At 42.9% G+C, this 27737-nt stretch overlaps 1 protein-coding gene across 1 annotated transcript; it reads left to right on the top strand.

Moving 5' to 3' along the window:
• PSKH2 (protein serine kinase H2) lies at positions 1-27120 on the top strand. The gene is made up of 3 exons (XM_056522275.1): positions 1-435; positions 10818-11484; positions 26492-27120. Exons 1-3 carry the CDS (start codon positions 194-196, stop codon positions 26804-26806), a joined length of 1224 nt encoding a protein of 407 aa, XP_056378250.1. The 5' UTR covers positions 1-193; the 3' UTR covers positions 26807-27120.
• Positions 27121-27737: the final 617 nt, after the last annotated feature.

Genomic DNA, 27737 nt, shown 5'->3' with positions numbered 1-27737 from the left:
AGGCTGCCTCCCCCAGCTCCATGTCCATGTGTCACACACTATGTACTCAGCTATTAGATGTTGTCATGGACAGTGTGTAGGAGGAGCTGGTGGAGCTGCTCAGGAGAATCTCTCTTCTTTTTGTCTCTGGTAACTGGATGTGTAATGGGTCCCAGTTTCCTGGTTTTATTCCTTTTGCTCCTATCTTCCTGAGATGGGGTGCGTAGTCAGCAGTAAGGTGCTCCCAGAGCCCATGGAACCTCCCCTCAAGAAGAACCCTTACTACGTCAAGCTCATCCGTGCCATAGTCCCCGTCCAGTTCTGTGGTGAACCAGTAAAATGCAAAGCCGAATTTTGGGGTTTGCAAGAAGAACCTAAAAGAGATCAGGACATCGAGGAAAAGAGGAATCAAGTAGCTCGATACCGTGCAAAATTTGACCCCCGAGTTATAGCAAGGCAAGTATTTCTCATTACTTTTCAAAATGTTTGTATTACATATAAATACATGTCTCTTAAAAGTTGCACATAGTGTACAGTATGTGCATCATCTTTAGACTGCACCCCAGATGATAACTCCTTCTAAGACATCTTTACAAATTTTAATGCACAGTACTATTCAGTATGAATGACTATTTATATATGACAACTTAGGTTAGGATTCCACTTGTTTTTTTCTGCCAGAAAAAAACACCAGTGCAATTTCCTGCATCTGACGTGTTTTCTGGCATTTTATCTGGCGTTTTTGCATTTGAGTTGAAATAGCATTTTTGGCCCCTTTGGCGTTTTTTTTTTAAATTTGTTGGGTACCAAAAAAAAAAATAAAAAAAAATAAATAAAAAAAGATGCAGTAGGGATGGGAAAAAATATATTTAACAAAATTTTAATTTTTATAACGAAATGTTAATTAATTTTTTCATAAAGTGTGTCTGTGAGTTTCACTTTTTTTTCCTCCTTTTTTAATTTTTTTTTAGGTAGTACTACTACTCCCAGCATTGAACAGACTTTTCCATGATGGGAGTAGTAGTACCTGTACTAATAGATATATCGCCCCGGGTGTCACTCCTGACACCCGATGCAATCGTCCTATCTATTGCAGAGATGCGGAGCAGCTCTATTCAGCGCTCGCATCTCTGCACTACACTCCCGCCAGTGATATGAATAGAACATCACTCATTCATATTTTCCGCCCAGAGTGGGGATTGGCTGGATGGTTGCAGCCAATCACCGCTCTCAGTGGGAAATATGAATCAGTGATGTTCTATTCATATCACTGGCGGGAGTGTAGTGCAGAGATGCGAGCGCTGAATAGAGCTGCTCCGCATCTCTGCAATAGATAGGACGATTGCATCGGGTGTCAGGAGTGACACCCGCTATAATCTGTACTTAACTGCATATTTGGAGGGCTGGTAGGGGAGATCCAGACCTACCAGGGGAGCCCTGAACTGAGTCTGTTGGACCTTCCCTCCGGGAGCTGGGCCAGTCGAAGTCAGCGACCGCTGGTGTGGCCCCTTTTGGGCTATGGGCCACTCTGCTCCATGTTGGGAACTGTAGTACCTGCTTTAATAGACAGATCGCAGCGAGTGTCAGTTTTGACACCTGTTGCGATCTGTCTATAAATGCAGGTACTACAGCTCCCAGCATGGAGCAGAGTGTGCTCCATGTTGGGAGCAGTAATACCTGCAGCTCCCAGCATGGAGCAGAGTGTGCTCCATGTTGGGAGCGGTAATACCTGCAGCTAAGGAAAAATCACAGCAGATCACCCGCACTGAGGTACATATATACACCTATTCATATTTCCCGCAGAGAGCTGTGATTGGCTGGAACCATCTCTCCAATCACAGCTCTGCGGGAAATATGAATATGTGTATATATACGTCATTGCAGGGGACCATAGAAGAGCAGCCGCCGCATCTATACATTATACAGGAGGATTGCAACAAAACCCGGGGCAATCTGTCAATTAGTACAGTGTGTTCCATGCTGGGAGTAGTAGTACTACATAAAAATTTTAAAAGAAAAAGAAAAAATTGAAACACACACACACTACATTTTTATTATCGGTGACATTTTTAGTGCTCTGCCCACACACATAAATTGATCCCTGTTCAAAAATTTATAAAAATGTTATTATAAAAAAAGATACATTTCATTAAATACAATTTTTTTCCATCACTACTGTATCTTTCCCCCCCCCCTTTTTTTAATGGTACCCTACGAAATGTTATTAAAAAAGGTGTCTCCATCACTTTTTTGGATTGCATAAGTCCAAAAAAAGAAAAAAAAAAAAAAACGCCTTCAAAAACGCCAAAGTTAAAACCCACATGGCATTTTTCTTGGCGTTATTTTAATCCCATAGAAAAGTACAGCTCTTCTTAGAAGAAGTGAAATGATGACTTTGCTTTATGTACATGTGATTAAAAAGGAGCCAAGTCCAGCCATGCATCACAGTCCCAAAAGTCAACCCGTAGGCTTGATTTATGCATAACACACCAAAAGCACTGACATATTTTAGGTAGACAGCATTTTTAACAAAAAAAGTGAGAAACAGTAAGAAACAGATCGGGATATGATAACTTATACAAACGTTAAAGATGCGGCTGCTAAGCGCGCTAAGATATTTTCAAACATTGAATATGTGAATTATTTTGAATTGCATTACTGCTATATTTACTAAACATATGGGGGGAGATTTATCAAAACCAGTGCAGAGGAAGAGTGGTGCAGTTTCCCATAGCAACCAATCAGATTGCTTCTTTCATTTTACACAGGCCTCTAAAGAGGCCTGTGGAAAATGAAAGAAGCAATCTGATTGGTTGCTATGGGCAACTGCACCACTCTTCCTCTGCACAGGTTTTGATAAATCTCCCCCATGGAGATTGAGGTGGTCAAACCCCCAAATGTACACTTCAACAATTATAAAATGTTTGCATGTTTAAGACATTGGCCCTCATTTACTATTCTAAACCCGACCTCTTTTGTCGTTTTTTTTTGTCGCATCTGTCTGCGCCATGTCGCAGACATCGTGCGCCAGTCTGCGACACGATGCAACATTTTTTCCCGACGGACCCGATGTGGATTCTCCCAAACCCGAAAAAGGGGCGTTACCCGACATTTCTGAGCTTTCCCACGTATTTATAAAGGTTTCCAACCCGAATTTGTTGTATTGTTGTAGATTTTTTCCCGACAGCTCAGAGGAGTTGGAAACCAAAACCTACAAAACCCACGTGCGACAAACAGGATGCGACATAATAATAAATACCAGGGGGAAAAAGCAGTCGGGTAAGAAAGCAAGATAGACTTACAACCCGATTTTCTAAGTAAATGAGGGCCATTGTTGTAATCTCTTAAACCTTGTGGTTTGCAAAACCCAAGCTGGTCAGGAAAGACCATAATGACCTGAGATATCATATATGGTGTTGGAGTAGAAATCTGATTGGAAAATGTTGCCTATATGGAAAGGTAACACAGTCATACTGTTACGCCGAGCGCTCCGGGTCCCCGCTCCTCCCCGGAGTGCTCGCAGCGTTCTCTCATTCGCAGCGCCCCGGTCAGACCTGCTGACCGGGTGCGCTGCGATATTACTCCCAGCCGGGATGCGATTCGCGATGCGGGACGCGCCCGCTCGCGATGCGCATCTCGGCTCCCGTACCTGACCCGTTCCCCGTCTGTGTTGTCCCGGCGCGCGCGGCCCCGCTCCTTAGGGTGCGCGCGCGCCGGGTCTCTGCCATTCAAAGGGCCACTGCGCCACTGATTGGCGCAGCAGGCCTAATCAGTATTCTCACCTGTGCACTCCCTACTTATACCTCACTTCCCCTGCACTCCCTCGCCGGATCTTGTTGCCATTGTGCCAGTGAAAGCGTTTCCTTGTGTGTACCTAGCCTGTGTTCCAGACCTCCTGCCGTTGCCCCTGACTACGATCCTTGCTGCCTGCCCTGACCTTCTGCTACGTCCGACCTTGCTCTTGTCTACTCCCTTGTACCGCGCCTATCTTCAGCAGTCAGAGAGGTTGAGCCGTTGCTGGTGGATACGACCTGGTTGCTACCGCCGCTGCAAGACCAATACCAGTAGCAACTTAGAACCGGTCCACCAACACGGTCCACGCCAATCCCTCTCTGGCACAGAGGATCCACCTCCAGCCAGCCGAATCGTGACACATATGCTTTCTTATAGAGCACCAAACATCAGAACGCTGATCCACCATGACATTAAAACCACTGTCAGGTGAATAACATTGATATTCTTGTGGCAAAATGTTATGCCCCATTCACATGATGGAAATTCCGACCAGAATTTCAATGAGAAATGTCTTGTCAGATCCTCTGGAATCGGCTCAAGTGCAGTGTCAGCACTTCTCTGGAGGATTCTGCTGAAGGATTGAACATGTTAAATCTTCTGGCAGAATTTAATTCTGCTATGGAACTTCTGTCGTGTGAATGGAGCAGCAGAATCCCATCTAGATTAATGGGAGTCTGCTGCAAGCAGAATATGCACTGAATTACCATGTGGAAATTCCAAGCCAAAATTCCGTAGTGTAAATGTGCCCTTAAACAGCAAGTGAACAGTCAGATCTTAAAGGTGATGTGTTGGCAGTAGAAAAGTCTCACTTTCTAGAGCAGTGGTTCTCAACTTTTTTGGCGACTGTACCCCCAAAGGCTGAAAGTATGTCTGCAGGTACCCCCTCGTGCGAAACTTAAGCGCGAGGGGTACCCACGGACAAAAGGAGTGTTCTTACCTTTATACTAATGCCATACTTAATCCCCTTGTGCCATTATTCCCCCTCCATCTTAATCCCCCTGTGCCATTATTATCCGATATGGCAAAAGGTTATCAGGGGAAGGGGGAATGGTACAATGGGATTAAGATGGAGGGGGATTAATGGCACAAAAGGATTAAGATGGAGGGGGGGAAATGGCGCAAGGGGATCAGAGGGAGGGAGGAATAATGGCACACGAGATTAAAGGGGTTATCCAGTGAAAAAACTTTTTTATATATCAAATGGCTCCAGAAAGTTAAATAGATTTGTAAATTACTTCTATTAAAAAATCTTAATCCTTTCAGTATTTGTGAGCTTCTGAAGTTGAGTTGTTCTTTTCTGTCTAAGTGCTCTCTGATGACACGTGTCTCGGGAACTGCCCAGTTTAGAAGAGGTTTGCTATGGGGATTTTCTTCTAAACTGTGTGATTCCCGAGACACGTGTCATCAGAGAGCACTTAGACAGAAAGGAACAACTCAATTTCAGAAGCTCATAAGTATGGAAAGGTTTAAGATTTTTTAATAGAAGTAATTTACAAATCTGTTTAACTTTCTGGAGCCAGTTGATATATAAAAATATATTAAGGATATAAGGATATATAAGGATATTTTTTCCTGGAATACCCCTTTAACCCCTTAAGGATGCAGGACGTAAATGTACGTCCTGGTGCTGTGGTACTTAACGCACCAGGACGTACATTTACGTCCTGTACATAACCGCGGGCATCGGAGCGATGCCCGTGTCATGCGCGGCTGATCCCGGCTGCTGATCGCAGCCAGGGACCCGCCGGCAATGGCCGACGCCCGCGATCTTGCGGGCGTCCGCCATTAACCCCTCAAGTGCCGGGATCAATACAGATCCCGGCATCTGCGGCAGTGCGCGATTTAAATGAACGATCGGATCGCCCGCAGCGCTGCTGCGGGGATCCGATCATTCAGAACGCCGCACGGAGGTCCCCTCACCTTCCTGCTTACGGCTCCCAGTGTCTTCTGCTCTGGTCTGTGATCGAGCCGACCAGAGCAGAAGATGAACGATAATACTGATCTGTTCTATGTCCTATACATAGAACAGATCAGTATTAGCAATCATGGTATTGCTATGAATAGTCCCTTATGGGGACTATTCAAGTGTAAAAAAAATGTAAAAAAAATGCCAAAGTAAAAGTAAAAAAAAAGTGAAAAATCCCCTCACCCAATAAAAAAGTAAAACGTCCGTTTTTTCCTATTTTACCCCCAAAAAGCGTAAAAAATAAATTTTATAGACATATTTGGTATCGCCGCGTGCGTAAATGTCCGAACTATTAAAATAAAATGTTAATGATCCCGTACGGTGAACGACGTGAATGTAAAAAAAAAAAAAAGTCCAAAATTGCTACTTTTTTAATACATTTTATTAAAAAAAATTATAAAAAATGTATTAAAAGTTTTTTATATGCAAATGTGGTATCAAAAAAAAGTACAGATCATGGCGCAAAAAATTAGCCCTCACACCGCCGCTTATACGGAAAAATAAAAAAGTAATAGGTCATCAAAATAAAGTGATTATAAACGTACTAATTTGGTTAAAAAGTTTGTGATTTTTTTTAAGCACAACAATAATATAAAAGTATGTAATAATGGGTATCATTTTAATCGTATTGACCCTCAGAATAAAGAACACACATTATTTTTACTGTAAATTGTACGGCGTGAAAACGAAACCTTCCAAAATTAACAAAATTGCGTTTTTCTTTTTAATTTCCCCACAAAAATAGTGTTTTTTGGTTGGGCCGTTCATTTTATGATATAATGAGTTATGTCATTACAAAGGACAACTGGTCGCAAAAAACAAGCCCTCATACTAGTCTGTGGATGAAAATATAAAAGAGTTATGATTTTTAGAAGGCAAGGAGGAAAAAATGAAAACGTAAAAATTAAATTGTCTGAGTCCTTAAGGCCAAAATGGGCTGAGTCCTTAAGGGGTTAAGATGGAGGGGGGGGGGGGGGGTTAATCATTACTCCCCCCCCCCACCTCCATCTTAATCCCCTTGTGCTATTATTATCGAATATGACAAAAGGGCATCGGGGGGGGGGGGGGGGGGGAATAATGGCACAAGGGGATAAAACAAGGGGATAATCTTCACCCCCCCTACATATTAATCCCCTTGTGCCATTATTCCCCCCCCCTTTGATCCCCTTTTGCCATATGGAGAGGGGAATAATGGCACAGGGGGATTAATATGGAGGTGGGGGGGGGGGAAGTAATGATTAACCCTCCCCCCCTCCATCTTAATTTTTTGTACTATTATCTATCACCTCCCCCAATCCCCCATGGCTAATATATATATATATATATATATATATATATATATATATATATATATATATATATATTTAAACATACAAAAACCCTCCCTCTGTCCTATACACATATATTTCACTTATTTTTCACTTTACTCCGGAAACCCGGAGGTTTCCAAAACTGGAGATTCAGCAACTGCATAGAATGCGGGTGCTGAAGGGAGATCACGGGAGGTCTCAGCAGCGGGCCTCCCGTGATCAGACCTCTTTTTCCCCTATCCTTTGGATAGGGGATAAAATGTTTTTGCCTGGAATAGCCCTTTAATGTATTTGAAATTAATCACCCTGAAGTATCAGGCACAACAGCAAGGTGGTAGGAGGTCATGGGGCAAAGGCCAGTGGGGAGCAAGAGGATGTCGGCAGAAGGCACCTACTGTGATTACACCTCTTTATTAAATTTGTGTCCTTTTTTTTTACTGAATGATTCTACAATGAGAACAGCAATAATTGGTGAAACCAATTCTCACGTGACAATAGGATATCCTCAAGATAGATTTAGGAAGGAGTAAGGGAAATCATTATACTAAAGCACCAAGTTCACACTTTATGTCGGCACAGGCTAAATATTATCAGTCTTTTTCAATATATTTTGTGTCCAGTCATACTTTAACATGAAGAGGTCGTAGGTCATTTACCTGAGACCTTTTCTTTCTGTTGTGAAATCGCGGAACCATGAAGCTTTAAAGAGATGACAGAAAAGATATTTCATGTACATTTGGTTGTACAAGTCCAGACAAGTAAGATTATAGAGCACATCACGGTCTATATATAGCCTTGCATTATGTAAATGATCGTCAGTGTTCTGCATAGTTTATGTTAATTCACTAGTTAAGTCAGTTTAATCAAGGCGCCAAAGTATAGAACAATATGCTGAGGAAAGCCGAAAACTGAGAGACACATTGCTCAAAAAACACTTGTGTGTCTTAGTTCTATCGATAAGTGGTGGTCACAGCAGCTGGACCCCCACCGATCACAACTTCTAACATGTCAAAAGCTATGTGAACGTTTAGGTAAATGTTAAAGAATCGGTTTAAAAACAAAAAAATCTGAAACATGATCCCATGTGCCAATTATAATACTGTTCACTTATGGGGCAGATGTGCTTTGGGGTGCCCTTAGATACCAGGGCCCCGATGCAACTGCTTCCTCTGCACCCCGTATAGCTACGCCCCTTTGACTAAGTATTCGGTTGGCAGGGGTCTGACTTCCAGCACACCCACAGTTCAGCTGTTTGAGGGTTTCGCAGCCCTGGTACAAACACTGCAGCCTTTTCAAAGTTTACCAGCATTCAAACCTGCATTGCTTTACCATTCAAGTGAATAGGGCAACATTGTAGTTTCTTGCAACTTGGCTACAAAGTACAATGATGCGAGGATGAGCAGGAGTAAACACTGAAGAGGCTGCATTCTTGTACTATTTATAATGTTGCCCTGTTTCCTTGAATGTTCTGCAGTTTAATGCACTGGGGCTAGTAGTACAACAGTGCAGGTACACATACTGGTAAACATCTGTGGTCTGTGGCATTCACCCCAGCCGCTAGTCCTGACAATAATGTTTGTGTGTGCACGGTAGCCCTGCATAGTCACAACAGAGATGGGCGAAGTCGAATTCGTTCCGAATTTCAAAAATTCGATTCTGAACTAATCTGAATTTCCTTGCACTTCGTGGTAACGAATCGCTGGCTTTTGTGCGGGCTGGGGGGGGGGGTATGGGGGGGGGGGGGGGGAAATGGCGGCTACATGTATGAAGACATGGGGCAAGGAAGTCTGGGAAGGCGGGTAGGCGGGATCACCCTGAATCACATGGCGACATGCAGCCTATCAGCAGCCAGCCAGCCCTGTGATGTCACAGCCCTATATATTCAGCAGCCATTGCTGAGAAAGCAGAGACTAATGGGGTGTATTACTGTAAAAAAAAATAAAAAAAATATATACGCATTCTGCAGTTCTACGTTTTGTTCTGGTTAAAGCTAATAGGGGGCAGTAAGTGTAAAAGCTCTGTGTAGCCCGGAAATAGCCATTTTTAATGGCAATTCGGCGCAAATATATTTGAATCTAACCAAATTTTGGGGAAAAATTTGTCAAACTGGCCGAATCGAATTTTTGAAAAATTTGCTTATCTGTAGTCGTGAGGAACAACTTCTGCCCACCTTTTGCTCGCTGACTGACAACCTCCTGCGTATACTGTGTGTTGACTGACAACTGTCAATCACTGGTAAGTGTGCAGGGGGAATGGCACTGCACGGGGCTTGTGCTGCAGGATATTATTGATGATTTTGTAAGATCTATTGCATGAAAATATGTTGGTATCATTGTGAATAGTTTATGCTGCCCTTGGAAAGGATAACCTAGTGACAGATTCTCTTTAATAATGATTTTATTCTGTATGGGCATAAATAGTGATAATATTTGCTACTTTACATTTTAGTAACAACAATGCTGGTTATGGGTCAGCATATTCTGATTCCAATATTTACTGTCCAAAAAAAACTTTTCCCCCCCTAAAATGTAAGAAATGTGCATTGCATTTGAAATATTGAACGCAGAGGCCACTTGACACAATATTTTATTTATATAGCGCCTACAGATTCCGCAGCGCTTACAATTATGGGGTACAAACAAAGACAAGTATCAGACATAAAATTACACAATAACTATTCAAACAAGAGGTGTGGGGATATATTGAGGATATATTGGGGATATGTTGAGGATATGTTGGGGATATGTTGGGGATATGTTGGGGGTATGTTGGGGATATGTTGAGGCCAATTAGAGACTGTTATAGGCCTGTCTGAAGAGATGTGTTTTTAGGCCACATTTGAAACTATGGATGTTGTTGTTGAGTCTGAGGGATTGAGGGATAGCATTCCAGAGAACTGGTGCAGCACGAGTGAAGTCTTTGAGACGGGAGTGAGAAGTTTGGATTATAGAAGATGTTAGTGTGAGATCATTAGCAGATCGGAGAGAACGTGTAGGATGGTAGACGGAGATGAGAGAGGAGATGTAGGGAGGTGCAGCATTGTGGAGAGCTTTGTGTGTGAGACTGAGGATTTTGTACTGTATTCTGGACTGAATTGGTAACCAGTGTAGTGACTGGCACAGGGAGGAGGCGTCGGTGTAGCGGCTGGAGAGGAAGATGAGTCTGGCTGCGGCATTAAGGATGGACTGGAGAGGAGAGAGTTTGGAGAAAGGAAGGCCTATTAGTAAAGAGTTACAGTAGTCGAGGTGGGAGTGAATCAAAGCAATAATGAGAGTTTTAGCAGTTTCAGTAGTGAGAAACGGGCGGATTCTTGAAATGTTTTTGAGATGCAGGTGACAAGAACGTGAAAGAGACTGAATATGGGGAGTGAAAGACAGATCAGAGTCAAGTATAACTCCAAGACAGCGAGCCTGCTGCCCAGGAGTTTTGGTAGTACCACATACCGAGATGGAAATGTCAGGGTTAGGTACAGTATCAGTTGATGGAGAAAAAACGAGAAGGAATTCATATGAGTAATAACATTACAGGTTATGGATACTAAATCTATAAAGAAAAATGGTGATCCAGGGATTTATTCTAATGCCATTTTTGGAGTCAGGAAAGAATTTTCCCCCCTGGTATGTGGCAATTGGCAACAGCCTCATGTTTTTTTTTTTGCCTTCTTCTGGATCAACACAGTAGGAACAAACTTGATGGACTCTGGTCTTTTTCTAACCTTAAGAACTATTTAAGTATACATTTGTGATTACATTTATTTTGTTTTTCAGATATGATATCAAGGCTCTTATTGGAAGGGGAAGTTTCAGCAGAGTGGTAAGAGTTGAGCACAGAGCTACCAGACAACCATTTGCAATCAAAATGATAGAAACAAGAGCCAAAGAAGGCAAAGAAGTCTGCGAGTCAGAGCTTAACATCCTCAGAAGAGTCAGCCATCACAACATCATCCAGCTCATTGAAGTATTCGAAGCTTATGACCGAGTGTACATGGTAATGGAACTAGCCACAGGTGGAGAACTGATGGACAGAATTATTGCTAAAGGATCATTTACTGAACGAGATGCAACCAAGGTGCTTCAGATGGTTTTAGATGGTATAAACTACCTCCATGGACTTGGAATAACACACAGAGACCTAAAACCAGAAAATCTTCTCTATTACCACCCTGGTGCTGACTCTAAGATATTAGTTACCGATTTTGGTTTGGCAAATTCTGGTAACAAAGGAGGAGACTGGTCTATGAGGACCATATGTGGGACTCCGGAGTACATAGCACCTGAGATTATTCTGAGAAGACCTTATAGTAATGCAGTGGACATGTGGGCTCTTGGAGTCATCACTTATATTTTACTAAGTGGATCTATGCCCTTTGAAGATGAAAATCGAACAAGACTTTACCGGCTGATCCTGAAAGGAAAATATAGTTACTTAAGTGAAGTAAGTATACAGAGTGTGTGTGTTTTATACTATAAAATATTGCTTTAAAACTCAATGAGGTGGCAAGGAAGGTGGTAGGCGAGGGTTTAGATGGTGACCACCACAGAGGTTGGAATGCCACATCAAATCGGGGCAAGATTATGAGCATCATGGACCTGATGCTGAGGATTTTGGTTGGCCAAAAGTTTCTGGGACAGGCAGCATGGTATATTCATGCTTCCTGCTCCAGAAGTCTCGGTTGCTGGTTCCCCTGCTGCTAGTGCTGCGTGCTTTATTTCAACTGTGTGTGCATCTTAAAGGGGTATTCGGTGGAAAACTTTCTTTTTATTTTTTTAAATCAACTGGTGCCAGAAAGTTAAACAGATTTGTAAATTACTTCTATTAAAAAATCGTAATCCTTCCAGTACTTATTAGCTGCTGAATACTACAGAGGAAATTATTTTCTTTTTGGAACACAGAGCTCTCTGCGGACATCATGACCACCTTGCTCTCTGCTGACACCTCTGTCCATTTTAGGAACTATCCAGAGCAGCATATGTTTGCTATGGGGATTTTTTCCTACTCTGGACAGTTCTTAAAATGGACAGAGATGTCAGTAGAGAGCACTGTATTCATGATGTCAGCAGAGAGCACTGTGTTCCAAAAAGAAAATAATTTCCTCTGTAGTATTCAGCAGCTAATAAGTACTGGAAGCATTACGATTTTTTTTTAACAGAAGTAATTCACATATCTGTTTAGCTTTCTGGCAACAGTTGATAATAAAAAAAAGTGCGCTTGCCTGGGAAAACAGCAGTCAGATCAGATTGTCATCCTCTATTCAATTATCCTTCCCTTTACAAAAGCAATTCTGCTAACAAATTGTATAGATCAGTTTTCATAATATTTTTATTCTTTACATTCCCCCCCCCCCCCCCCCACACACACACACAGTACTAACAGGATTTGTAACAAAATTTTATTTGGAGAAATATCCCCATATATCCATATATATTGCCAATAATGAGACCAATATTAACCCCTTGGGGACAGAGCCCATTATGACCCTAAGGACGGGAGCATTTTTTGCAAATCTGACCACTGTCAATTTAAGCATTAATAACTCTGGTATGCTTTTACTCATAAATTTGATTCCGAGATTGTTTTTTCGTGACATATTCTACTTTATGGTAGTGGTAAATTTTTGACGATACTTGCATCATTTCTTGGTGAAAATTCCCAAATTTTATGAAAAATTAGAAAATGTAGCATTTTTCTAACTTTGAAGCTCTCTGCTTGTAAGGAAAATAGACATTCCAAATTAATTATATATTTATTCACAAATACAATATGTCTACTTTATATTTGCATCATAAAGTTGACATGTTTTTACTTCTGGACGACATCAGAGGGCTTCAAAGTTCAGCAGCAATTTTCCACAAAATTTTCAAAATCGGAATTTTTCAGGGACCAGTTCAGTTTTGAAGTGGATTTGAAGGGCCTTCCTATTACAAATACCCCACAAATGACCCAATTATAAAAACGGAACCCCTCAAAGTATCCAAAATGACATTCAGTAAGTTTGTTAACCCTTTAGGTGTTTCACAGGAATAGCAGCAAAGTGAAGGAGAAAATTCAAAATCTTCATTTTTTACACTCGCATGTTCTTGTAGACCCAGTTTTTTAATTTTTACAAGTGGTAATAGGAGAAAAAGCCCCAAAAATGTGTAACCCAATTTCTCTCGAGTAAGGAAATACCTCATATGTGTATGTCAAGTGTTCGGTGGGCGCAGTAGAGGGCTCAGAAGGGAAGGAGCAACAATGGGATTTTGGAGAGTGAATTTTGCTGAAATGGTTTTTGGGTGGCATGTCACATTTAGGAAGCCCCTATGGTGCCAGAACAGCACAAAACCCCACATGGCATACCATTTTGGAAACTCCACCCCTCAAGGCACTTAACAAGGGGTCCAGTGAGCCTTAACACCACGCAGGTGTTTGACGACTTTTCGTTAAAATCGGATGTGGAAATGAAAAAAAAAATGTTTCACTATAGTGCAAAATTTGTAACCCCATCTCTTCTGAGTATGGAAATACCCCATGTTAGGACGTAAAATGCTCTGCGGGCGCACTACAATGCTCAGAAGAGAAGGAGCGCCATTGAACTTTTAGAAAGAGAATTTGTTTGGAATGGTAGTCAGGGGCCATGTGCGTTTACAAAGCCCCCTGTGGTGCCAGAACAGTGGACCCCCCACATGTGACCCCATTTTGGAAACTACACCCCTCACAGAATTTAATAAGGGGTGCAGTGAGTATTTACAACCCACTGGCGTTTGACAGATCTTTGGAACAGTGGACTGTGCAAATTAAAAATTACATTTTTCCTTTTCACGGACCACTGTTCCAAAAATCTGTCAGACACCTGTGGGGCGTAAATGCTCACTGTACCCCTTAACCCCTTCAGGACCAAGCCCATTTTGGCCATAAGGACCAGAGCGTTTTTTGCACATCTGACCACTGTCACTTTAAACATTAATAACTCTGGAATGCTTTTAGTTATCATTCTGATTCCGAGATTGTTTTTTCGTGACATATTCTACTTTAACTTAGTGGTAAAATTTTATGGTAGCTTGCATCCTTTCCTTGTGAAAAATCCTAAAATTTGATGAAAAATTTGAAAATTTTGCATTTTTCTAACTTCGAAGCTCTCTGCTTGTAAGGAAAATGTATATTACAAATAAAAAAATAAAAATTTTTATTCACATATACAATATGTCTACTTTATGTCTGCATCATAAAAGTGACGAGTTTTTACTTTTGGAAGACACCAGAGGGCTTCAAAGTTCAGCAGCAATTTTCCAATTTTTCACAAAATTTTCAAACTCACTATTTTTCAGGGACCAGTTCAGGTTTGAAGTGGATTTGAAGGGTCTTCATATTAGAAATACCCCACAAAAGTCCCCATTATAAAAACTGCACCCCCAAAGTATTCAAAATGACATTCAGTCATCATTTTAACCCTTTAGGTGTTTCACAGGAATAGAAGCAAAGTGAAGGAGAAAATTCACAATCTTCATTTTTTACACTCGCATGTTCTTGTAGACCCAATTTTTGAAATTTTACAAGGGGTAAAAGGAGAAAATGTATACTTATATTTGTAGCCCGATTTCTCTCGAGTAAGCACATACCTCATATGTCTATGTAAAGTGTTCGGCAGGCGCAGTAGAGGGCTCAGAAGGGAAAGAGCGATAAGGGAATTTTGGAGAGTACGTTTTTCTGAAATGGTTTTTGGGGGGCATGTTGCATTTAGGAAGCCCCTATGGTGCCAGAACAGCAAACAACCCTCACATGGCATACCATTTTGGAAACTAGACCCCTTGAGGAACATAACAAGGAATAAAGTGAGCCTTAATACCCCACAGGTGTTTCACGACTTTTGCATATGTAAAAATTTTTTTATTTTTTTTCACTAAAATGTGTGTTTCCCCCCAAATTTCACATTTTTCCAAGGGTTAATAGCAGGAAATACCCCCCAATATTTGTAACCCCTTCTCTTCTGAGTATGGAGGTACCCCATAAGTTGACCTGAAGTGCACTATGGGCGAACTACAATGCTCAGAAGAGAAGGAGTCATATTTGGCTTTTTGAGAGCAAATTTTGCTCGGGGGGCATATCGCATTTAGGAAGCCCCTCTGGTGCCAGAACAGCAAAAAAAAAACACATGGCATACCATTTTGGAAACGAGACCCCTTGAGGAACGTAACAAGGGGTACAGTGAGCATTTGCCCCCCACTGGTGTCTGACAGATCTTTGGAACAGTGGGCTGTACAAGTTTTCATTTTCACGGACCACTGTTCCAAAGATCCGTCAGACACCTGTGGGGGGTAAATTCTCACTGCACCCCTCATTACATTCCGTGAGGGGTGTTGTTTCCGAAATGGGGTCACATGTGTTTTTTTTTTTTTTTTTTTTGCGTTTGTCAAAACCGCTGTAACAATCAGCCACCCCTTTGCAAATCACCTCAAATGTACATGGTACGCTCTCCCTTCTGGGCCTTGTTGTGCGCCCCCAGAGCACTTTGCGCTCACATATGGGGTATCTCTGTAGTCAGGAGAAATTGCGTTACAAATTTTGGGGGGCTTTTTTCCCTTTTACCACTTGTGAAAATGTAAAGTATAGGGCAACATCAGCATGTTAGTGTAAAAAATTTAATTTTTTTACACTAACATTCTGGTGTAGACCCCAACATTTCCTTTTCATGAAGGGTTAAAGAAGAAAAAGCCCCCCAAACCTTGTAACGCAATTTCTCCCGAGTACGGCGATACCCCATATGTCGCCCTAAACTGTTGCCTTGAAATATGACAGGGCTCCAAAGTGAGAGTGCCGTGCGCATTTGAGGCCTAAATTAGGGATTTGCATAGGGGTGGACATAGGAGTATTCTACGCCAGTGATTCCCAAACAGGGTGCCTCCAGCTGTTGCAAAACTCCCAGCATGCGTGGACAGTCAACGGCTGTCCGGCAATACTGGGAGTTGTTGTTTTTCAACAGCTGGAGGCTCTGCTTTGGAAACAGTGGTGTGCCGGACGTTCTTATTGGGGGAGGGGGGCTGTGTAGGGGTATGTGTATATGTAGTGTTTTTAGATTTTTATTTTATTTTGTGTTGGTGTAGTGTAGTGTTTTTAGGGTACAGTCACATGGGCGGGGGATTACAGCGAGTTTCCCGGTGCAAAATTTGCTGCATCTCAAGATGCGAGAAACCCACTGTAAAAGCCTCGCCCATGTGAATGTACCCTGTACATTCACAGGGGGGGGGGGGGGGGGGTGCACCAGCTGTTGCAAAACCACAACTCCCAGCATGCATGGTCTGTTAGTGCATGCTGGGAGTTATAGTTTTGCAACAGCTGGAGGCACACAGGTTAGGAAATACTGAGTTAGAAACAGATAATGTTTCCCAACCAGTGTGTCTCCAGTTGTTGCAAAACTACAACTCCCAGCATGCCCAGACAGCTGAAGGGCATGCTGGGAGTTGTAGTTCGGCAACATCTGAAGGGCCAGATCTTGCTGAACTAAAACTCCCAGCATGCCTGGACAGTCAGTGCATACTGGGAGTTGTAGTTTTGCAACAGCTGGAAGAGCACAGATTGGAGACCATTATACAAGGGTCTCCAAACTGGGGCCCTCCAGATGTTGCAAAACTACAACTCCCAGCATGCCCAAACAGCCAAAGGCTGTCTAGGCATGCTGGGAGTTGTAGTTTTCAGACTCCTAGAAGCAGCAGTGAAGATCTTCACTGCTGCTTCTGAGGACCATATACTTACCTGCCGGTCCCGTCGCTGCTCGTCCACGTGGCCGGTCCTGCCGCTGCTCCTCGGTCCCGCCAGGTAAGGCCGCCGGTCCCCTGATGTTCCCCTCCTATGCCGCAGGTCCCCGTGAGCCCCCGCAGCCATCGTCCCCCGTTCTGCCCGACTTCCAGGGGCGGGCAGTGCGGGGGATCTGAACTTTCACCCCAGATCACTGTGATTGGTCCACAGGGACCAATCACAGTGATCGCTGACAAGGGGGTGAAGCAGAAGTTGTCCCCTGCTGGAAACAGCGGGACTTCTGCCAGTTAACCCGTGCGATGCTGCGCATCGCCGGGTTAACTGAATGTCATTTATAAACGCCGGGATGCGCGAACGCACTGCACAACCCGGCGTTTATATATGACATTCTGCGGGAAGGGGTTAATACACTACATGAGGCGTGTAGTTTCCAAAATGGGGTCACATGTGGGGGGGGGGGGGGTCCATTGTTCTGGCGCTATGGGGGCTTTGTTAACTCATGTGGCCTTCAATTCCGGACACATTTTCTCTTCAAAATCCCAATGGCGCTCCTTCTCTTCTGAGCATTGTAGTGCGCCCGCTGAGCACTTTACATCCACATATGGGGTATGTTCTTACTCAGAGGAGATGGGGTTACAAATTTTGGGGGGCTTTTTTTTCCTATATTCCCTTGTGAAAATGAAAAATTTAGGGTAACCACCAGCATGTTAGTGAAAAAATTTTTTTTTTTCATTTTCCCATCCAAATTTAATGAAAATTCGTCAAACACCTGTGGGGTGTTAAGGCTCACTATACCCCTTGTTACGTTCCGTGGGAGGGGGTGTAGTTTCCAAAATGGGGTCACATGTGGGTATTTATGTTTTTGCGTTTATGTCAGAACCGCTGTAAAATCAGCCACCCCTGTGCAAATCACCAATTTAGGCCTCAAATGTACATGGTGCGCTCTCTCTTCTGAGCCTTGTTGTGCGCCCGCAGAGCATTTTACGCCCACATATGGGGTATTTCCGTAATCAGGAGAAATTGCGTTACTAATTTTGGGGGGCTTTTTTTCCTTTTACTGCTTGTGAAATTAAAAAGTATGGGGCAACACCAGCATGTTAGTGTAAACATTTTTTTTTTTACACTAACAGGCTGGTGTAGCCCCCAACTTTTCTCTTTCATAAGGGGTAAAAGGAGAAAAAGCCCCCAAAATTTGTAGTGTAATTTCTCCCGATTACCGAAATACCCCATATGTGGCCCTAAACTGTTTCCTTGAAATACGACAGGGCTCCAAAATGAGAGAGCGCCATGCATCTGTGCTCCACTTCGGTATAATGGCCCCTCATTGCTCCTATATAATATAATGGCCCCTCAGTGCTCCTATATAGTATAATGGTACTTCTGTCCTCCCCTAAAGAATAATGTCCCCTCTGGGCTCCTCTATAGTATAATGGTCCCTTTCTCCTCCTATATAGTATAATGGCACCTCTGTGCTCCCCTAAAGTATAATGGTCCCACTGTCCTCCCTTATAGTATAATGGTCCCTTTCTCCTCCTATATAGTATAATGGCACCTCTGTGCTCCCCTAAAGTATAATGGTCCCACTGTCCTCCCTTATAGTATAACGGTCCCTTTAATGCCCATATATACCATAATTGACCTGTTAATTCTTTCTGCGGAGGCTGGTATCTGAATTTCTACCGGAAATATTTCCACTGTGGACAGTGCAGAAGAATCCCATTAAAATTCTGCCCTGTTAAAATGGCTTTATAGTAGTTTATTAAATTAGCTGAACAGCCTGGTGGTTAACGTTGCAGTGACATTCAGTGGCATAATCAAAAGTATACGGGTAGAATTGAGTTCAGGGAAAGCTGAGTTGGGATCCTATTAAGTGAATTGGTTGTTATTTTTGCAGTCAGTTCAGAACTGGGAAGAACCAGGTGAATGCCCCTGGATACAGGTCGTAAAAACTGTCTCTAAAGCAACATTTGTCGGACTCTTCACTTTTTTGCTTGGTTTTCCTAATGTAAATCAGGATTCTTGTGACCCAGCTTTCCTGTAGAAGCACTGACACTCTTGGCTGTGTAGGCTTACAACAACTAGGTAGTACCTGCCAAGGCTATATAATACACTGCAGCACAATAAGAAGGCAACAATATATCTGTAGGTTACATACTGTATTTCTTTAAGTTAAAAAGTCTCAAGGATGAATGGGTCAATTTGTCGCTTCCTTTTCGCTCGATTTACTTTGTGGCATCTTAATGAACCTTTCATGAACTGTGCTCCTTATCATCTGTCACATAAACTTTCCCACATTTGTATATAATATATCACTGATACTCTTCCTTAAAGGAGTATTCCAGCAATGATATTTCATGTTGCACAATTGGGCTAGATAGCAAAATTTTTATAGCAATGAAAAAGGAAAAAAAATCTACGTGTAAACACAACCTCAGGGAAGGTGTATTATGACAACTATATATCCTGATTGCTCAGAGTTGGCATCAGCAGCAGTATACAGATAGAACAGTGTGGGGAGTGGAGAGATCTGGAAATTGCCTAAAGGATCCAGTAGGTAATTATGACATCCTGTAGTTCACAGGAAGTCAGCTGACCCAGGACAAAGCACTTCCTCTAAAGACTGGGATTTTCCTTAAGTCAGACTGGTGATAACATGCCCTAGTTATAGCAATAAAATGTTTAGATATAGCTGTGCTAGAATGAAACAAATAGCGCTGTAGAACTAGTGATGTTGGGTGTGCAAAAAAGTAAAAATAAAAAATCTGATGTGAAGCACTGTCTATAAAGTAACTAGGTTCCATGTTTATACTGAATCCTTTTTATATATATATTTTATAACTTCCCATTATGACATAAGTTTGGAGACACAGTATCTGCTATAAATAGAATGAAGATTCAATCCACGTGTTTTTTGTTTTAACCCTTTAGCAGACAACTTTCTGAAAGGCCTTGTTTTACTTCTGGCTTGATCACCGTTATAGGTTAAATTTGATGGACTCTGATGTCACCTTCCGCACAATGTTACTCTGTGACATTCCCTACAAAGGTTCTTCTTATTCATTTGTCTGGTTCTGAGTTAATGGCATCAGGCTATAGTTTTAATTCATATTAACATTTAAAGTATCGTAAGATATAAATGAATCTTTCTGTTCTCATTAGTCTCTTTTTCCCAGACATCTGTGTAGTTAATTTCACAAGGTCTAAGATCATATGACGAGTCTTACCGAATGGAAATTCACCCAATTGTAAGATGTGCTCTGTCTTCTTAGATAACCATCTCTCCCCTGCTACATAGATGAAAGTTTTTAGCGATCATGTATTATATTATTTATACGTAGCATTATACTGTATTAGGGTGTGAGAAAATGAGGACAGAAGAACCAGGCAAACAATGGCAAAACTCAGTGAGACAAATGTATAGTTCAGTGGTTCTTAACCTTGTTGGAGGTACTGAACCCCACCAGTTTCATATGCGCATTCACCGAACCCCTCTTAATTGGAAAAATAAAATATGATTTTTTCAAATTCAAAACATAGGAGGTATATATATTTAAGTATATATTTATACATAGGTGCACAAAATGAACAAAACCATTAAGAACAAAGAAAAAAACCATGAAAACATGATTTTCGCACAAAAACATAATGAATATTTACTGCAAATCAGTGTGACTTCTGCTGTTATCTTTCAGAGACAAGTTCAGAAATGCGCAGCTTTACCTTGGCAAGTGCCACTCTCATGTCATTTTCACAACAATGGCAGTGTTCCCCCACATTAGGCAGGCAGTGTTCCCCCACATTAGGCAGGCAGTGTTCCCCCACATTAGACAGGCAGTGTTCCGCCACATTAGGCAGGCAGTGTTCCCCCACATTAGGCAGACAGTGTTCCCCCACATTAAGCAGGCAGTGTTCCCCCACATTAGTCAGGCAGTGTTCCCCCCACATTAGGCAGGCTGTGTTCCCCCCACCTTAGGCAGGCAGTGTTTCCCGCCACATTAAGCAGGCAGTGTTTCCCGCCACATTAGGCAGGCAGTGTTCCCCCACATTAGGCAGGCAGTGTTCCCCCACATTAGGCAGGCAGTGTTCCCCCACAATAGGCAGGCAGTGTTCCCCCACATTAGGTAGACAGTGTTCCCCCACATTAGGCAGGCAGTGTTCCCCCACATTAGGCAGGCAGTGTTCCCCCCACATTAGGCAGGCAGTGTTCCCCCACATTAGGCAGGCAGTGTTCCCCCACATTAGGCAGACAGTGTTCCCCCACATTAGGCAGGCAGTGTTCCCCCACATTAGGCAGGCAGTGTTCCCCCCACATTAGGCAGGCCGTGTTCCCCCCACATTAGGCAGGCAGTGTTTCCCCCCACATTAGGCAGGAAGCATTCCTCCACATTAGGCAGGAATCGTTCCCCCACATTAGACAGGCAGTATTCCCCCACATTAGGCAGGCAGTGTTCCCCCACATTAGGTAGACAGTGTTCCCCCACATTAGGCAGGCAGTGTTCCCCCACATTAGGCAGGCAGTGTTCCCCCCACATTAGGCAGGCAGTGTTCCCCCCACATTAGGCAGGCAGTGTTCCCCCCCACATTAGGCAGGCAGTGTTCCCCCCACATTAGGCTGGCAGTGTGGTCGGAGCACCGAAGATGACGTGCCGCTGTTCACTTACCAAGCTGGCCAGCACGCATCTTCCTCCTTCTCTAACCTCCGGTCCTCGGCGCCTTCGTTTCCATGGGCGCACGCGTCACTGACGTCCCGGCATGCGCTATATCCCGGTGGCCCTGCGTTTTTAAACTTAATGCGGGGCCGCAGGGAGTTAATAGTGATGGGGGGAATTGCCCCGTCGCTACAGGACGGGCAAACACCGGCTCTGCTCAGGGCCCCGGGCCAGCTCAGGGCCCCAAGCAATTGCTTGGTTTGCCTGTCCTGTTGCGACCTCCCCCGCCGAACCCCCGGGACTGACTCACCGAACCCCTGGGGTTCGATTGAACCCAGGTTAAGAACCACTGGTAAAGTTCATAAATAGGACATCAATTTAAAAGTCCTGGGAAACTCCTTTATATACTATAATATGTACAATTAAAGGAGAACTCCGGCATATTTTTATTTTGCTATTATGCCCTGGATGGCACAACTAAAATAATAAACCTTAACTTTCCTTTTATCGCTCCCCAGGTGCCACTGGAATCACTTTCCTCTGGTCTTCTTCCTTTTTTAGGTGCCCGACACGTCACAATGCATTCAGCTAATTGCCTGCCACAGTGATGTCCCGTCTCAGCCGGTAAAAGGCTGTGCGACAGTGCCATGTAACAGGCTCAGGCACCAGGAAGAAGGCTGGCCCGGGAACTAATATATTAATCTGCCGCTCAGAAGGGAGTGGAGCGCAATGAACCAACAAATAGAAAAATATAAAAAATAAAACAGAAAAACTTCAGCACTCACCAAACTAGTACAACAGAAAAACAGCTGGTTTATTTCACTTTAGTTTATGAACATCTGATATCACCCGATGCAGGAAGGAAGTTGATATGAGTCGCAAGCAGGGAGACGACATAAAGGGAGACGACAGACTGTTTAGTGTCAGTGACGCGTCATCCGGTAATAGTCTGTTGTCTACCTTTACGCTCCTGCTTGCGACTTATGATTTTCATAAACTAAACTGAAATAAACCAGCCGTTTTTCTGTTGGACTAGTTTGGTGAGTACTGAAGTTTGTTTTTCTTTTTGTTTGTTTACATTAGACTGCTTTCTGTGTGGATCGATTAGCACCACAGACAGACCCATGTTCCGTTATTTAGCCGACAGCTGACTACTTGCAGTGCCTGTCCTACTCTACTATATGTGCTATTTCAAAGTTGTTTTTAATGACAGTAACACTTTAAGTATGTAAGGCTAGGATTACATACTGTAAAATATATCATATTTTTGTAAGCCAGGTCCGGCATAGTGTTTATATGAAGTAATGTTTGTAATGTCATTGAGGGCATTGCGACAAATTTATGATTTTTTTTTCTTCAGAAAAGTCGCACATTATAAATCAGCTACCACGGCAAAGTGAAAAATGCAAAAAGGTGTTTCGTTCAAATCACTTCAGCAAAAAATTCACTCAAATTTTGTGCAACAGAGACTTTCCGATGCCAAAAAAGGCCCTAAACCTGTTGATAAATTTCCTCAAAGTATCTGTGAAAGAAGTTATTTTTCTACTGAATCATAAGTTCATCCAGCTGTACCTTTTAAGATATATTCCAGTGCCTGTATTGTACTGGATGGCATCAGACATTAAGTTATTTTGCAAGGTGTTTTAAGGAACCCTGGCTTCAGAGGTCTCATTCCTACAGCAGCCAGCTAATCCTGGGTGAACCATGCAGTGCAGAGGTACAAATCTCACTCCTGTTCTGGACTCCATACTGATTTAATCTATACTGATACATTGTAACATTCTCTAAGCTGTATGCACAGGGACCCCTGAATGTAAATGTGGTGGCCCAGTACAGGAGTTACACTCCTGTCCCTTTCTGTCCTGTGTGGCGGACTCTATCTCAGTGTCCCCTGAGTCCACCCTTATTGTATATTTCTTAAATGGTTATTAAGTGCCTTATGTTATATATGAGAATGTCCTTATATTGTTCATATGCCTTTAAATGTTGTTACCAAGTCATGTAACCAGGGAAGGTGCCAGTGACCAGGTGACTTGTGTGGTGACCTATAGGACCCCTCCAAAGTGCTCCCATATAAATCAAGGGAGGAGCTAGTTCAGTCTCTTGAGCTTCTTGAGTACATGCTGAGGAACAGTCAAGAACTGAGAGTGTCTGGTGTCGTGAGGAGTCCCAAGGCCTAGTCACACAGCCACGCTTCCATCACCAAGTGCCCCACAGGGGAACGTCAATGCTGGTAAGCTACACAAGGGGTGAAGTCTAGTCAGTCCTAGTCAAGTCGGTCTGTGTTGAGGGTGTGATGATGGAATTACCCTAGGGGAAGATGGCATTAACCCCTTGTGTTAAACCACCCGAAGGAATACCGCTGGATCCTGGGCTAGGCACGGGGGCAAATAATGACTCCGACACCAAGTTACGGAACAACGGCAGCTGTAGTCAGACAGATGTAACAGTCTATACAGCTTGGCTGGGCCCAAGGAGGTGACCAGTGACTTCAGAGACCTCAGGGATTGCTGGAACTTATGGTGGACTGGGACAATTTGCTGCACAGCCACGCTGACTGAAGACAGATTGACTTGGACTGACTTGACTATGGCAGACTATGACTTCACCCCGACTGTAGCTTACCAGGCTTTGACTTGACCTGTGGGGTACTGGACTTGAGGATCCGTGGCTGCGTTGTAGACATTAGGCCTCTTTAGGACTCCAGACACACACCTATGACTTGATCTTACTGCAACTTAGCAAAGACTTAAAGAGAGTTAGGAGGCTCCACCCAGGGCTTATATGGGGGAGAATCTGGTGGGGTCCCATATGTCACCCTTAGGTCACATGGTCACTGGTACCTCACTGGGTTACAATCACATAACAAAAGGTCTTAAAGGCATAACACATTTTATATACAATACTCTATATAACAAGTATAGAAGCAGATATACAAAGGAACAGGTGCAGGGGGGGGGCGGGGGCAAGGGGTCTGCAGCATCCTGTCCAAGTCCACTACAAGTCCCAGTGAGCCCGCAAGTCTCCTAAGTCACTGGTTATCTCCTTGGGTCTGAATGAGCTGTAAAGACTATTCCATCTGTCTGCCTCAGTAAAGCTGCCGTTGTTCTGTAACTTTGCATTGGAGTAATTATTTGCCCCGCGCCTAGCCCAGGATTCAGCAGCCATACCTCAGGTGGTGCTGAGGTTAACCACGCCCTGGGGTCACGAATACAAGGGGTTAATGTAATCTGCCCCTAGGGTAATAACATCTGCCCTCATCACACCCTCACCACATAAATAAGCATGATTCTTGAGAGTTGTTGAAAAGGGTAAGAAATTATCACAAAATAGGCCTTGCTGCCCATAGCAACCAATAAGAGGCTGGCTTAGATTCTTATAATGCTCAAGAAATAGGAAAGCTGCACTTGCATTGGTCATGAAAAGCAGAAAAGTTGACAAGTTTCCCATAGCAACCAATCAGATCGCTTCTTTTGTTTATGAAAAGGCCTCTGAAAAATGTAAGAAGCAATCTGATTTGTTGCTATGGGCAACTGGTCAACTTTTCCACAGCACAGGTCTTGATGAATCTCCCTCCATAAAGCCCATGTGGGTCTTAGAAAGCTTTACTAATTGATGGAACATGGTTGCTTTCATCTAGAAACAGCGCCACACTTGTCAAAGGGACATGACATGGTATTGCCGCTCAGCTTCAGGGCTAATCTGCAGTATGCCACCTTAACCCCTCTGTGTCATTGGGCATTCATTTTAGCAGCTGCTGTCTGCTATCCAGGTCTATCAGCCATATTTTTCTTCTTCTCCTCCAACTTTTTGAAACTTAATATGGAGAAAACTATCTTCCCCATCTCGCTCCACCCCCATCTATCAATGACAGTGGATGGCACAACTATATCCCCTGTCCTAAAAGTCCTCTGCCTTTGAATCTCCCACTTGACTATTGCACCATTCTCCTCTGTGGCCTTCCATCTAGAACACTTAGTCCCCTCTAATCCATTCTTTAATGGGTACTCCATTTCTATAGATAGGGGATAAGATGTCTGATAACAGGGGTCCAACCGCAGGGGCCCCCACAATCTCCGTGCAGACACTCGGCGGGACACCCATAATCAGGCATCTTATCCACTATCCTCTGGACTGTTACAAAATCCCATTTTAGTCTATGTGATTTTTACATTATCCGTTTTAACCCATCCCAGCCCGTTATTACTAATGGACATTATTTTGTGACGGAAAAAGGGAGAACTTTTCATTTTTGCACTTTCGTCTTTTTCCTCCTCTCCTTCTAATAGCCATAATGCTTTTAATTTTCCACTTACATAACCATATGAGGACTTGCTTTTTGTGTCACCAATTGTACTTCGTAATAACGTCACTCATTTTACCACAAAATCTACCACGAACCCAACAAAACTTTTAAAAAATGAAACGTTTTCAAATGTTGGGGGCTTTCGTTTCTATGCATTGCACTTTTTGGTAAAAATGACACATTGGGGGAGATTTATCAAAATCTGTGAAGAGAAAAGTTGACCCCATGACGGAGGAAACCTTCTTTCCTCTAGAAGTAGAGGACACCCTATTCATGGTTACCGGCCTAGGTATACAAAGATCACTAGAAAGATATTTGTACAGTATATTGTGATCAGATCGCCCCTAAGATGTCACTTTTCCAAACTAAATAACATCAATCTTCCGATTGCATATACTGAACAATGCTGTACTGAGGCTGCCTGCAGGAAAGGAGCACTGACTGATTTTAATGTATTTAGATTGATTATTTTACTGCCATCTGCAATATGTGCTCCTTTTAGAGAGCTGGGTCCTGTTCAGAAAATCATGGGGGGTCCCAGAAGATACTTTTCTTCTATTCTTTGGATAGAGGATACGTTTTTTTCCCCCAGACCACCCCTTTAACACTCTGTTCAGCGCCCTTTTAAGTTCTTTCTTATTGTACTCTGATGTATACATTGTAATGGTACTATATATTTATTGTTAATATTCATGTTACCACTGTAGTATATAACTATTTCCTAATAAATAAATAAGGTATTATTATTTTTTTCCAGCCATGGCCAAGTGTTTCCAATCTTGCAAAGGACTTTGTAGACCGATTGCTCACTGTAGATTCCAAAGACCGGTCAGCTGCCAGTGATGCCATACAACACCCATGGATCAAAACTATGGCCGCGTCATCATCCATGAAAAATCTTCATAGGTCAATCTCACAAAACCTGAGAAGAAGAGTCTCATCTCGGTGTCAGAGCACCAAATCCGAGCAGTCATTGAAGTCCGGTAACTCCAACAAGTCCCGGAGAATGAAGGAGATCATGGAACGCAATATGCGTTATCATGCACATGTGAGCAGGGAGCCCTCGCTATGAGCATTTCACATCATGTTATACCTCTACCACATAATTTTTTTTATTACTATGTCTAATTTACTTTTCACTTATAGACTTTTTATATGAAAACTCAACACATTAATAAGAATGCTCCAAAATAACAGTAGTCCCATCCTTGTCACTGATGTCATTGACTGTAAATAATAAGATGCCAGACTATCTTATACTATTCATATCCAGGATGTGTGTGCTTAAGGGGGATGGGAGAACTATATCTTTTACTATCCAAAGTTTTATATTTTCCATATAAAAATTACTTTGTGGCTTGAAAAAAATTTCTGGGCAAAAGGTACTGTTAGCCTATTGTCAAGATAGGTCATCGATATGAGATTGATGGGGTGCCGACACCCAGCTGTTTGCCATAACCATGGCACTACTAAACAGTCAAAAGAGCAGGAAGCAGACATTATTGTACATTGTATAGTGGCCCTTCTGGGTTACTGCAGCTCAGTTCCCATTTATTTCAGTAGGATCTCAGCTGCAGTAAGCCAACTTGACCACTGCACAATGTATGGCACCATCTGCTTCCTACTTTTCATTGTTTATAGCACTACCATGGCTCTTACACATACAGCAGCTGATCAGCGAGTGTTAAGGGTGTTGGCAACCTGCTGATCATCTATTGATGGTCTATCCTAAGGATAGGTCATCATTAAATATTGCCTGGAAAACTCCTTTAAAGGGGTATTCCATCCTTAGACATCTTATCCCCTATCCAAAGTATAGGGGATAAGATGTCTGATCGTGGGAGCCCTGCCACTGGGACCCCCCACAATCTCCATGCAGCACCTGGCATTCTGTGCTGGGTACTGCTCCAGTTTCGGAAATGCTGAATTTCCAAGACGGAGATATGACATCATGCCATGCCCCCTCGTGAAGTCACACCACGCCCCCTCCATTCATGTCTATG

Source organism: Hyla sarda, chromosome 5 (assembly GCF_029499605.1).
Source record: "Hyla sarda isolate aHylSar1 chromosome 5, aHylSar1.hap1, whole genome shotgun sequence".
Lineage (NCBI taxonomy): Eukaryota > Metazoa > Chordata > Amphibia > Anura > Hylidae > Hyla > Hyla sarda.
Note: the sequence above shows the minus strand (reverse complement) of the source record. Positions and strands in the feature narration are given on the sequence as shown.